At 34.2% G+C, this 15,149-nt stretch overlaps 1 protein-coding gene across 25 annotated transcripts in view; it reads right to left on the bottom strand.

The window, feature by feature from the left end:
• KCNMA1 (potassium calcium-activated channel subfamily M alpha 1) overlaps positions 1–15,149 on the bottom strand; it is a 425,369-nt gene that overhangs the window by 166,207 nt on the left and 244,013 nt on the right. For all 25 annotated transcript variants that reach the window (XM_077784567.1, XM_077784568.1, XM_077784570.1 and 22 more), the window contains 2 exons: positions 15,018–15,111; positions 13,986–14,097 (listed from right to left, as the gene is read on the bottom strand). In XM_077784567.1, coding sequence (XP_077640693.1) covers positions 13,986–14,097; positions 15,018–15,111 — 206 coding nt within the window. The remainder of the gene's footprint in view (positions 1–13,985; positions 14,098–15,017; positions 15,112–15,149) is intronic.

Here is a 15,149-nt window from a genome sequence, read left to right as displayed (position 1 = left end):
AAACTATTGAAACCATGAAGGGAAGAATAACCAGCATTCATATTTACCTAGTGGATAAAAGAGAGTTAAGAATGCAAAGAATTTATTCAGCTCTCATTTTTCTATTTTTTAATATTACAGTTGTGTAAACATTTCCAGATACTGCAAGTCCATATTCAAAATAGATGGAAAATATGCCTTTTTAAATTTTTTGATTTGGGAAGAAAAATATTCATTGTAAACTTTACTGATGGTGCTACTAAAACAAAAATGACCCTTGAAATAAGAGGTTAAACCTCAGAAAGCTAACCTTACAAAGAAGGTCGCACAGAAGGTTGGAAATTTGGAGGTTGCTTTCTAAAGTGACCATTACAACTCAATATAAAGAGGCTTCCCTTCCTGAAAAATCACAAGTTAGCATCTTATATAATTTTCCTTGGCATTCATCAGGAACAAATTGCACTAAAATCAGGAATATGCTATTTTGAGAGGCTGTAACCATAGGGCAGAACAAATGATAAGAACAAAGGCAAAGGAAGGGCAAAGGCCAGATCTAAAGCCTGACTCATGCTGCAGGAGGTTGATTTAAAAAAAGACTTGCAATTCTGCCTTTGCTCTCGTGAGTCACAAGGCACAGGCCATAACTGTCAAAGAAACAATGAGCATACTATGAAATAGGGCTTGAAAAGAAGTCAAGTATTTCACTTCTAATTCATTTCAACTGGTATGATATAATGCATCCTATTCAGTGAGCCTCTTTAGCCTTCAAGTTGCACAAATAAAATAGTTAAAGAATGGATATGAGCAGATACATATTGATAAATTAATTATGAAAAAACAGTTATGAAAATGATACACCACAAAACTCTGTATGTGGTTATAATCCAGGTGCAACAAACATTAATTCCATTTTCTGACCAGATGGATGACAAATATTCAAAAAATGTTTATGCTTGTCCTGGTGAAGCAATAGCCTTTTACTCAGTGTACAGAATGATTCCTTGCACATTGTGTAAATTTATATTGTACTAACAATAAACAGAGTATTTCAGACCAGCTGTAGGATTAAGAATTTAGTCATAAAACTCCACAGAAATTAAAGATTATGGTGTTCTAACTGCTTTTTGCAAACACAACTGTTCCATAGATCCAGGCACCATGTTTCAGCATCCTTTATTTCACCCCGATCAGCACTAATAGTCTTCACCTCCTCAATAGTGCATCATGTTTAAACATGAGGTCTGAGAACTGCAAGTGTCAATTCATCACTAAGACTGACTCAAGAATAAAGCCAGTAAAGGAAGGAGCATTTAAAACTCTTCAAATTCATGACAGAAAAGCTGTGATCTGCCTACTGAGGAGAAAATTCTCTCATTTTCAGGTTCACAGAAATGCTTCCCTTAAAGGCTGATATTACCCAATCAATAAGAGAAGATAAATTTCTGTGCACTATCAAAATAGATTAGAGACAGTGCCTAGTAAAATAGGTGTCTGAAATTTTCCTAGAAGACTCTGCTCCTCAAATCTATGTATCACTGGCTATTTTCCACTGAATGCAGCATATTTCTTATAGGATCTGCCCCACATGCAATGATGTAAAATTCTCTCTGGATTAATTTCCCAGGTGAGAGTGAACATGAAAGAATTCAGATGATATTTCCAGATGTCTCTGCTTTTACAGTGCTGATATCTACACTTTGCCCACAACAGGAAGGAAAGTGAAACACAGTAAAAAACAAATATGGAATTTAACAGAAAAGAAAAGCCCAAATCATATAATTTGCTTTATAAAGGATCCCATCTCCTTTTAGTTCATATTCACAATATTACACATGTAGAAACTCAGACGTTCATTGACTGCCACACCATCATGACATATATTGCCTGCACACTAGTAATGCCACTATGAAGATAACTTTTTCATAGTGTTAGTATTGTCCCAACCACATTAGCAATTAAGAAACACTTCATTAATTATGAAGTAAATATCTAAATTTAAAATAATGAAATTGCATAAAATATATATAAATTATACATCTACAACAAAAAAATTAATATTTACTAATAAAAATTATCTGAATTTATTTACTTACATAATTAACTAATCACTTCTGTTTGTAATTAAAAATTGAACTTTTACCCCCATTACCTACAGCAGCCCTAACATATATTGGTAAGAACCCCTCCAGGACTTAGAAGTTTTGGTATCAGGGAAGATGAATGTTGAATAGGAAAGATTTTCAAAGGCTGTTTTTTTTAAAAAATAAATAAAATAAAATAAAATAAAATAAAATAAAATAAAATAAAATAAAATAAAATATAAAATAAAATATAAAATAAAATAAAATAAAATAAAATAAAATAAAATATAAAATAAAATATAAAATAAAATAAAATAAAATAAAATAAAATAAAATAAAATAAAATAAAATAGTGACAGTTGTGTAAGCTATTCAAACCATGTTAGGTTTTTATATTTATCCTGCTGTGATTTTTTTCTTCTGCTGTCACAACACTGCAATGAACTTCACTAGCTCCCTTGATTAATTTCAGAGAAAAGCATCCCACAACAGAATTAAGTAAAATTGAACAAACTGTTTAAATACGAAAATAATCCTCACTTCACTTTCAGCATGTAGTGTCAGTGCTCTATTTGGCTGCTAATATTCCAGCTAGCTCTCAGCAAAAAAATCCCTTCTGCTGGGCTCTCCAGGTTATGAGCTCCAGCCCCACGTGGAGCGCCAGCTGCAGTTCCTCCGTGTCTTGAGGCAAAGGACACTTGGAGCGGCCAAGGGGCTGCAGGGCGGCGGGTGGGGCTGGCACTGAGCGCTGCGTGCGCCCGGCCTGGCGAGGCACCGGCGCCGCTCCGCGGGGCACCACGGCTCCCCCGCACTGCAGCTCCCTCAGTTCTGTAGGAAAACGCTCCACGTGGTGTGGGGTGATCAAAGGAAAACACAATCGGCAATTAGGAGACAAACAAGCTGACAGATCATTTCGACTGAGAAGCAGAGTAACAACGTGATAATGGAGAACTAATGACTGGAGAGCTTTGAGTAGCTCAAAAATCTCAAAGCATTTTGCTCCCAGTCACCTGTGCTTCTAAGGGACTACAGAAATTTACTTCTGATTATGATGATTATGGTTGCTAGATATCCCAACTTTATTGCAAAACCTCCTCAAATTGAACTTCACACCTCAGATAATACACAGCTGATTCATTTCAGCTCAACGTCCACAGTGATGCTTCAATATTACTATTTTGAATAAAACCAGCACTCCTTGAAAGATAATGCTTAACAAAATGATGTGTACTAAACCCGTCCATGTTGCACAGTTCCATCTGCCTTATTTTATAAGTGATTTTAAAAGATGGCTAAATAATTTCCCTAAGTCACCTATAACTGCAACAAGAAAATGGCTTGAGAAAGAAAGTTTTATAGCAGTTTAACTTAAGCAGAAGCCCTCATTTTTCTTTTTGAACGCTATTTTAAAATTAAAATACGCATTATTCTTTTATTTTTTTAATCTGCCACATGTTATATATTTACTGGCAACAAACAAATGAAATTATAAAGTGAAATACTCTGTTTTTCCAACATTCAGCTTTTGAATCAAAGTCGCATTAGGGGAGATAACACAGGAAAGCCTGCTTCTGGAAAATGCCTGTGCAATTTTGAAGTCAAGTTAAGCTTAGATAGCTGAAACCTAAAATACCAAGAAAATGTAATTTTTTTACTTCATATCCCTCTATACATATCAAAGCAGAAAAGATCACTAGATAGATTTAGAGAAAAATCTTTAATAACAATATACAATTTATAAACACAATGTACTAACTTTTACAAAAACAGTTAACTAAATGCTTGAAAGAAACAAAAACAGACTCTCACGTTTAGCAGCATCTTCTTTAATACTGTTGCAAATTAAAAAGTTCCCTGAACAGAAGAAACTAAGAAAAGCAACAAAAAAGTCCTCAAATGAAGCAGATCTAAAGAACATGTAAATCCTGCCCTCTGAGCATTGTTAGCTTTATTGGCAAACTTTCTGGCAATCCATTAGGTGAGCCACCACAGTGCAAGAAGCTATGGAGGAGTCAATAACTTCAGAGACATTTTTGTGGTGCAGAAATATATCCTTCATTTTATGGATTACTCTGCTGTGTTTTTATTTTCACTTAGAATTTGAGATAGTATGATACTAAACACTGTTGAAGGTGTTAACAAGGTTAATGAAGCCTAAATATCTGTGGGTCAGCAGTGAATTAAGTGTAAGCCCTGTATAATGTAAGAATATAAATACAGAATTACTAGAGAATGTTAAGCATTCAAAAAATTGATGTGAAACAAGTGGCAAAATGTGACAAGCTATGAAGGATACTGTTCTTTTGACTTAAGTTAATATCGTAGGAAACTGCCAGATGGTATAAATATCCTGCAATTCAAAACCTCAGAAAAAGCCTTAAATATTTCAGCTGTAAGAACAATTCCCAAATATTCCTTCTCTATATACTGTCTTGTATAGCAAAATACTGCAACTGTAAAGACAGAATAGTGGATAAAGGAACAGATTTTCAGCCATTCAACCATTAATTTTGAAATGTCACATGAGCAGGAAGGTCAAAGCTTAACAGATTCACTGAATATTCTAAGATGGAAGGGACCCACCTGATCAAGTGCAACTCCCAGGTAAGTGGCCCAGACAGGGACCGAGCCCACACCCTTGGTGTTACCAGCAGCAGGCTCTGACCAGCTGCTTTTCTCATATTGATACTCAGAGCAGAAGAAGTCATCTTCCCTAATCCCAGTGGGGTTTAGACCTCTCAGGTGATGGTCAAGCAGTGCATGTAAATAAACATATTAGCAAAGTTTCCCCTTTTGAATGCAAAATTATAACAAGTGTGAAAAATCTTAATCAAATTCTCTCTTAACTTTTCTTAGTTTCATATATATATAAAATGGAGTGAAAGAATTGCCAAAAGATTACTGGAAGGATATGAATGATCCAGTTTAAATAAACCTCTAGTCTCAGGTGGGTACATCAGTTCCATCAGGGACTTCTGATATGCAGAAAAAAACAGACGCAAAAGAACTTTCTCAAGTCTCGTATGGAATTCTTAACTTCTAATCTTTCTAGTGAAAGCCCAACTATCTTTGCATCTGTTTATATCAATTCCAGTGTCAGTAGGATTTGCTTTTGATTAATTCAGTCTTGCAAAAAAGTCAGGAGGAACACAGATATGCAGTTTGGGGTTTTTAAATAGTTAAACTGAAAAATACATCTTTTCTTAATTCCACATAAACCCACACTCGTGCACCACAGCACACATCAGACAACTGGTGCTGAATTAATGAGAACTACACGGGCATTGCAGTACATTTGGTCCAGTGTTTAGAAGATAAAATAATTCCTCTGAGCAGTTTTACAGAAATTAGAAATACAAAGTGAGCTAAAGATCAAAACCAGTAACCAGAAAACATGGAACTCATGTTAAAAATGCCAAAATATACTGTCATGTTCTAGGTATAAGGACTTCTAGTTTTGGATTTAGTATTGATATCAATTATATTACTTATAAAGTTGCTTCTAAATGACAAGCATTCAAAATTCAAAGTTGAAAATATCCCACTCAGCAACAAACTAACTTAGATTCAAAATATTTTAAAACACAGTCAAAAATCAATGGAAGAAGCTTGCAGGGGAATAACTATGGGATACTGTATAAAGACTAGACTGAATGTCTACAAGGAATTATACATATTAACATACCACTTGGGAGCCAAGAAATGAAATTTTATTTTTAATTGATCTTTCAGCTGACATAAAAAACAGTCAAATTAAAAAAGAAATCAAACTAATCTCTCATATTATCATTAAAGAAAGTGTGCGAGCCAGTTACATGCTGTAGATAGCTCAAGAAAATTTGGAAATCATCTGACTGATGATAATGTGACACTAAAAGCATTTTTAACTGCCCCTCATTCAAGTAAACACAAATGCCAGAAGACAGAATACTTATGGGGTCCCTCAGCAGTTCAAGGGAATGGGCTCTCTCCTTTTACAGTATTATTCCACATTCTACTAAAGAGAAAACTCAACAGGCCAGGTAGCCTTCATTTAAGCAGAGGAACTTAATTAGAGTCAGAAAAACCACTGAAACCATTAGAGAATCCAAGGGCAGTCAGAAAGTAATTAAACTGATAATAAAAAGCAGGATAAAAGGAAAATAGTCCTTTTCACATAACATCTAGTTACTGAGAATGTACTTTAATTGGACAAAAAAAGGATATAGAGAGAAGAAAATTACATAATATCTTTTAAAAAAATACAAAATGTTTGGCTATTAAAGGAAATTGCAATGATTTACTTTTCAGTATAAATCCTTTATCCTGTTATTATCCTAGAGGGAAGTATGACTGAATTAAATATGAGCAAAGTTAAAATCCGTTAATATAAACAACTTCAAATTTAGCAGTCAGTCTACAACAAAATAGCATTCTGTGTTTCTCAATCACTAAACTTGGCAGACCGAGATCTTTAACATTTATGGACTGATGGCCAGAAAAAGCATGACACAGAACACCAAGCAACAATGACAACAAATAATTTGGCTACACCAGCTAATGTAACGTCTAGCTGCTTATATTCCTTTGTATGAAATATACATAAAACCAGCTTGACTTACAGCACAGTACCTGAAAAACATATGCTGAAGAGCATTAATATACCTGTAGAAGTTCTAAATATTATAACCCTGAAAGAATATTGAGTGTTTCAATGAAGGGAGGGTTGGTTATATGACAAGGAAATCTTACTAGGAATTCAAATTTAGGTCGCTTAAATGAAAACACTTATAACATTTTGCTATTCTTAAAAATAAAATTAAAAAAAAGTAAAAAAGCCAGTCCAAAACAGTAATATATTTTTTTCAGTTTAAAAACAGCAGAATACAAAAAGAATAAAACTTTTATGAAAAATAGTAACCAATCATAGACTTACTGCATTGCAAAGACATCATCAGTCATAGCATTGCATGACTAGAAACATGGTGGACATTTCAGTAATGATGGAGAAAATGCAGAAGTTTCCCATGCATATATTATTTCATAATTTAAAAAAAGCCAGTCATGTAATGACTGCATACATGCCTTCCTATTGTGGCTAAGGAGAATGCAAATAAACACATATGTTAAGCCAGATATTTCTAAGTCATCATGTATGGGTAACTTGCATCCAATAGTTTTTAAAGCTCTGTGAGCTACTTAGAGTTGATTCCAGGCAAGTCTGGCACGTGTAGTTTATAGAAGCTCCAGAAAAAAGTTCATGTTATTTCCATAAGTTCAAAAAAAATAACCATGAGCCTATTAATTAATCTCAGACAAAGAATTCTACTACAATGTTATTAAGTATTACTACAAAATAATTAAGTCAAGATAATTACAGTTAAATATACATTTAGAAAAGCATCATGTGCCATTTGCTTTTCCATTAAATGACATGTTTGAGTGACAGAATTATAAATACTGATGTAATTTACTCAGCATTGCCATGGCTCTCATTAAACGGACTAAACCTCAGGAAGTCATAAAATGTATCTGGCATGTCTTCCCTGGAAATCTTGTCAGGAGTGTGCTCTTGACCTAAGTTATTTAATATTTCTATTAATATTCTGCCTAATAATGCTAAACAATGATATATAAGGATGAAATTCTTGGTAATGAAGCGACTAAGTTAGTGACAAGCAGGGCTTGGAATTGTGTAAAGCAGGATAGCAATAATATGCATTCATTTATAGGTAACATTTACATGTATTTAACTATAAATTTAGGACTGGATTATTTATTTTCTGCCACTGAAGGTACATCCTTGCTCAGTCAGGTTATAGATGAAAAAGTCAAGTTAGTCCATCCAGCCTGGCAAATACAGTAATAACCACTTTTTAAAGCTATATAACTGTTATCAGCTATGATATTAACTTTCAACAGCTTCTCAAAATTCAGAAACTAGGACTACATTTGGGCTAAGCCTGCCACTCATTCACACATGAAAAAAAAAAAAAAAACAAATCAAGATTCCCTCCCTGCCTTTCACCCCTCCTCATCAGAGCAGAATGTTATTAGGGTCACTTTTTTGTGCAATGTTAAGTGCGACTCACAGACAGACGCAGACTGGGAGCAGTTGATTTAAATTATCCTGTTTGCTTTGAGTTCACAGAGACAGGGACGCAAGAGCACAGTCTCTATGCATGTCAGATGACAGACACTAATGACACTTGAAACTAGTGCTGTCCCTGTGCTTCTGCTCTGTTCCAGTGTCTTTTGGCTACTTGTTTGACTTTTCATCAATGGAGAAGAGTATTGTCACAAATGAATGCAACAATATCTATAAAAATCTGTCATGGATTAGGCGAATATATACTTGTCACAACATTACCTTCTAGACTTAACATTGCAGCAACTCAAATGCCTGTTGGAAAGTAAGTTTTACTTTAAATGTGGCCCTATCAAAATAGATATGTTCTGTGAAACCTGAACTGATTAAGGTGCCTAGAAAAAAGCAAAAAAATTGTCTTCAATACAATGCCAGTCTGATACAGTCCATTCAATGACAGACTACTGACAAATCACCAAGCACACTGAGCATTCAAAACTCTTTTCATTAAATTAATTAATGAACCTGTTTGAAGGCATTTGAAGTGTAGAAAGAAATGTTGCCATATATTAAAGCACTACACACGCACATATACATAAAATTCTTCTAGGAAATTTTAGAGAATTTGGCTCCCATTATATAGAAAATAATGCACAATTTAAGTAAAATTACCAAAAAATATATCAAAGCTGTATAAAAGATGCTAGCTTTGTAAGAAATATAGTAGAATTTGGATGTGCATTCAAAGATTCCACCAACAGATGGCAGAAATGCACAACACTTACCAATAAAGTCATTGCAAATGACTGCACATTTAAGGTGCTGAGCAAGGGAGCTTTGCAACCTGTAGATGCACCAAAATCTAGTAAATTATTGTAAAGTCAAAGTGGTATCCCTACAACCAAGTTATCAGAGGACTTCTTTGTGCCAGCATAACTAAATTCCATTAAACTATCTAAATTTTCCAAAAGGAAAAAGTGTTCTACACATTCAAATATGCTTTCAGGCTGAGCTGTTATGTAGAGATTTTGGCAAGAAAGTGTACAGGGCATTAAAATAAATGTTGTTTTCATGCACAGATTTTTAACAAAAGGTTCATCTTGAAGAACAGTTGCTGGATGGGTAGAAGACTTTACACCATCACCTTAACTACCTTAGTAAGACACATCTGCTTTTTCTCTGAACTCATCTATCTCTAAACCAAATTCATTCTCTGATTCATCAAGAAAGCTGAATTTCCACCAGAGTTGTCGGAAATACTCTTCTCTGACCAGGCATTGATACTGAAACCACAAGTCTCATCCAAAATTAATTGACATGTCTGTAACAGGACCTGGACAGAATTTGAGCAAAAACTGGAAGAAAAGGATCCCCTTCCTTAACTGTGCTAATCAGCACCTGAAGAGATTTGTTCTCTATGCTTTGCATGTGTCTATATTTGCATCTGTTGTCTGTCTTCTTTCCCCAGTATATATCTGAAATTATTTTCTGAATAAAGGACTACAGCATCAGCAGCAACCTAGACTAAAAGGCATGTCAGGGAATAAGGATGAAGAAAATATCCTTCTGATAATAGAATTTACTAGGAATCACATAGTTTCTATCACTTGATGTTCTGTACAGTAGAATAGATGAAACATACAGTCAGAAAAAAGGAAGGAAGGTTGTTTACAAGATCTTTATCTTCAATTTCTGTGATTCAATAAGATTCAATCAAATTCATATATTATGTTGTATTAATAACTTTGTGTTAATATAACAATCTAAGGCTGATTGTTCCTCATTCATATATTCTCACAGATGTGAAGTCAAGATCATATTTCTTATGCTAAATTCCCCTCTAACAATACAATCCTGTTCAAGGCAATTTAGTTCAATACAGTCAGATCATAAAATCAATATTTCTTTTTTCATAAGCATACAAGTACATGATTAAAGGCATTTCAGTTATTTGAATTGGCTTTGCTATCACAGAAGATAGAGTAAGGGTTTTAAGTGTGCAAAGTGTTGTTAAGTCTTTACTAAATAAACCTGGAAGACATTCACTTGTTGTAGGACTCTCCAGTTTTTCAGACTGCAAGTTATCCAAAGGAAAAAAATTCTGAATCTAAAACTTAGCTAGGATACTCAACTTATGACAACTTTGTGGTAAAAAAATAATTTATCATGGCATTATTTCTCTCATTGCAAATTCTTTTCTGTCCAACAGCCCTTTTAGCTACCTTCACTTAGACTATAAACAAAATACACAAACTCAGCAATACATCAAAATAATTTCGTTGAAATTCACTGTCAAAATCACCTGTAAATCATTCTTCCCTTGGGAAGATTCTCTCCACTCTGTAGAATCCTGCACCTGGAGAACTGTTCTACCATTATCAGGAAGTTTCCTGTATAGAGTTGTGCAAGCAATATATATGATTTGATAAAGCACAGCTGTAGTTTATGGAAAAATGTCATGGGGATCTAGATGAAAACGAGCATCCAAAAACACACTGATGTTCATATCTGTAGAGTTTTCCAGTCAGAACAGAAGAAACTTTTATACAGCATGATAAAGCACAGTACATCACTGAATTTTACTGAATATAATTTCATTAAAAATTTATTTTCTATTGGTACTTCCCCCAATTTTTCAATAATATGTAGCTCTTTCCATATGTCAAATGCATTCTTTTCATATACTTCCTTTTCTTATAGTGTTCTGTGCACACAAAAATGATACCACAGAAACCCATTCTGAAGGATTTACCAAATCTAAATATCTGGTATTTTGCAGGTTTGAAGTGCTGTTTTGCATTCAGCTTTAGTTTAGACATTGATCATAATGATAATCCTAGAAACATTGATCATAATGACATTGCTAGAAACCTTATGCTAGAAAAAGTATAATCTGATCCGTCTTTCAATACCAAATGTTGCCTGCAAACTGGAATCTACATAGATGATATTTGAAACATCCTTTATGAATCCAGATTGAAAATTTAATACATATACAGCATTTCAAGTTGCAAAAATGTATGTTAAGAACAGCTGAATACAAAAGAGTAGCAGGGAGAGAAGACTTCACATACTAAGAGCTACACAGTAGGTGAATGATGGCATTTCTGAGCAAGCATAAGAACAGAAAAAATCCACTGGCTTTCCACTACAGTACATTAACAGATGATACACCCAGAGCACGTCCTTTGCTATGCTTCACATCTTTGCTGTAAGGACTTGCTCCTCTAAAGGCAAAGTTTATTATTTATTTAGGATAGTTTGGTTTCTTTCAAATACTGTTCAAACTGTGGGTCTATACTGATACTAGTCAGTCAACTAAACCAGGACAGCTCTTGGAGAATTAGGCATTCAGAGAGCCACATTGGGAACTTTGATTCTGCCAAGTACTTCAGTGAACTCATTACAGCAGACTGACATGAATCAATAATGAAATAAACTGGAAAGACCCTGATGCACAATACATTCCAGATGGTGCATTTTATTTCAGCTCCTAAATGATATTGAAATCGAAAGTGTGCAAAGGAAACCTGCTAAATCATTAAGAAATTCTTAAAACGTGCCAATGTTGAATGATTTTCACATTGCCTAACCTTAAGCCCTCTCTATTTACTTGCCTCACTAAAAGGCAAACCTCATTGCTAATCCTACATACACATGGGGACAACTTGTGCAAAACCCACAACTTAAATATTCTGAATTCCCCCCAGCAGAAGAATATCTCTCTCAATTACAATATTTATATAAAATAAAAAGGCAAAGTAGGCATCTAACCTGAAACTAAATAATATGGTCTAAACACGCTCCTTTCCTCCCTACTCATACACTCAGTTCTACCACTGTATTACCTACACGTATGACCAAAGCATTTGAGCTCTACAGGCAGTAAAACTGGCCATCCCTTTTAAAGGTAATGCACCAGCTTCATTAATATGTTTCTATATATTTACTTAAAAATTCTTTCATCACAGCTGCTCAAAATACCTTGCTGGTCTAAACTGAAGATAGGTTAGGAATCCAAACAATTCACATTTTTGAATTAGTGAATGATTTCACTAAGGATGATTTATCTAAAATTAAAACCCCTCTGGAAGCAGGTGCAAAGCTAAAACATTGTAAATATCTTACTCCTAAGATGACTACATTAAAAAACACATCATTTTTTTTCCTCAGCAGGTGATAAATGTCTCAGGGGGATTCCGTGAGGAAACAGGCAAAGTGGGGCTATAAACAAGAAATCAAGATAATGTGATGTTGGTGCAATTAAGAGATACAAAAATCCTTTCAACCCTATGAGTGCTTAACTCTTCCTGAAAACTGACATAAAAGTTATAAAATCTATACAGCAGAAACTGCTAAATGTGCAAACGCTCTCATTATCCCTGTCAGTAGTGTTAGCTGGATTGCTGTGTCACCATGAGTCAGTCACTTACGCAGTCACTTTCATGAAGGGTATTCATTCCAAATAATTATCTCTGCCTCATTTCCCAGAGTTTGTGGTCTTGCTACTTTCTCATTTAATATTCCTTTTCAATGGCTTCTGTGATTCTATTTATTCTCTCAGATAGCCTCCAAGGATTTCAATCTCAAAGTTTCTGAGAAACTCTGATACATCACATACAGGAGTGAAAATTCATCCTTTAATTCACATAATGCAAGGAATCTGAGATTAAGTTATAGCTACTGAAATCAGCAATTTTCTTTCAAGGATAAGCACATTTTTTACTTACATACCTTCTTTTTAAATTTTATTTCCCGTCATAATGTGGAACTGTATGACATTTTCTCTTTCAAAAAGCCTTAGTTTTCCATATATGACAGAAGTGATATGTGGTAAAGAGAGTAATCATAGGAGGATATGTTGTGATTTTTCTGGCTGTTTTACTGCTTTATTCCCTGGCATACTAATATCCACTGTTAATATGGTTATGTGACCTTTACTGTGGTTATAAATTTACTGATCTCTTTCCATAAAAAAAATCATCAATTTGTGTATCTTTGCCCTTCTATTTTAAGATGAAAATATTAAAAGACTATTAAAGAGCCTCTGGTTTATTTTATTTTCTATATGAAACATTTAAGATAATTATTCTCTTCAGTTTTCAGGGAAAATGAGTGCCTGTATATCCGGAGGGATGAATTACCAAACTGTGAGGTTTCATATACTGGCTAAAGACATGTCATTCAAAAACTATGCCATTTTTAGGATGTTTTCTCTGAAAAAAAATTCACAGTATTTGATCTTTATTTTTTCCTTATGAAAGAGCATATAAACACTTGTACAAGAAATTCCATTTGGCACATTATGGACGTTTTTGAATTGAGTGTACTCCATTTTGCATTTCCTTTTACATGTGGCATATCTTTTCCAATGCATTCCTAGCAGTCCAACAAAAATAATAAGTGTCTAAATGTCTCTTCCAACTAAGTCACTTCAGTGGATTCAAAATTTAGCCACACCAGCTCAAAGAATGCAATGAGAATATATTGATTTCATTGTTGACAATGATCCATGGTAATCCAGTTCAGTGAGTGAATGACCTAAATCACCTTTTCAGGTTACAAGCTGAGGCAAATCAAATTCATGGCTTGATAAAGGCAGCTTGTTACACAGTACTTCCAAAATGGAGTACTCCAACACTTAGAGCAGGAGATTATATAAATGAGTTGAAAACAAAACAGATATAGTAAGTTTATGTGACAAAGTCCACCTTTCTGCTTAAAATTCATTTAGAAAACAACTTTGGTAACAACTTCTATTTACACAATGACATAAGATGAAGAAATTCTCCACCCAAACGTGCAAAGTTTAAATAATTTTATAACAAGCATTTTAAAGGTAAAACTATTGTACTTACCAAGCCAACTTCTGTTTAAATATACTGACACAAACACTGGAGGGACCGTAAAGAAATCTACCACTGAGTTAACTTCGAGCCAAAACCATAGCTTGTCATTGGCTGCTATAAACTGGAAAGAAAAAAAAAGAGGGGAAGAGATAAAAGAAGCAGATTATTCTTATGCTGATTGCAGATATCTGTTATAAAATATTCAATCAAAATTAGTGTAGTAACTGATATTTTAGGTCAATCCAGACAAAACATGTCTCACTGGAAAGAAATCTGTATTGTGAATTTCTTGATCATAATACCGAGATTAAAACGAAAGGTCTAATTAAAGAGATAGATCATCTATGTCATCAGATGCAATATCTGTGCTAAAAATACTTTTTCCACGTTTATTGACAATGTATCAGTAATACTAGAAAAGTGTAGGCAATTATAAAGTATTTTGAAGTACATCACCTTTGTTCCAGCACACCAAATATGGTGGTAGTAGTCTTATCATGTATCTGTTGCTCACAAATTTCTCACTACAGAACAGTTTATACAGAGTCCCATTGCTACATGTCCAGAAGAGATCAGCAGGGTGACTCCTACAAAGCATAGTTCAGGACTGCAGCAGCACCTCAGGCTTTTGAATGGAACCACAGATGTCATCATTTCTCTATTCTGAATACAAAATCAGCCCAGGGAAACTGGCAAGCTTAGATGCCAAGGGCATCATCATTAGAACTTGCCTATGTGCTTAAATAAGGTGAAACTACCTTTTGTATTTGATTAATAATTAAAAAATAATGAAAACACTTGCTTTATATAAATATTAAATGTAAATATACAAATAAAGGGAAAAAAACAAGTGTTTCATGAAGATATTTAATGGAGCAGTTCTAAGTCTTAAAACTTTGACTTACGCATTTCAAAACAATTTTTTTTTTAGTTAAAGATGATATTGTCTTTCTTTCAAAGAAAATACAATCTCTATTTCCATCACCATGTACAGCAGCTGCCTTCCCTCCTGACTCTTGCTACCAAAGACACACTACTTACACGCAAGCCGAAGTAGAGTAGGAAGAACACATTGAAAGCCATGTCGATCTGTAATGTGAAATCTTTGTAGAAATTCTGGCAGGATTCTATTGGGCTATTTGAAAGACAAAGAAATCAGAATAAATTGTCAGT

This window comes from Lonchura striata, chromosome 7, assembly GCF_046129695.1.
Source record: "Lonchura striata isolate bLonStr1 chromosome 7, bLonStr1.mat, whole genome shotgun sequence".
Taxonomy (NCBI): domain Eukaryota; kingdom Metazoa; phylum Chordata; class Aves; order Passeriformes; family Estrildidae; genus Lonchura; species Lonchura striata.
The sequence above is the reverse complement of the archived record's forward strand: the minus strand, read 5'-3'. Positions and strand labels throughout refer to the sequence as shown.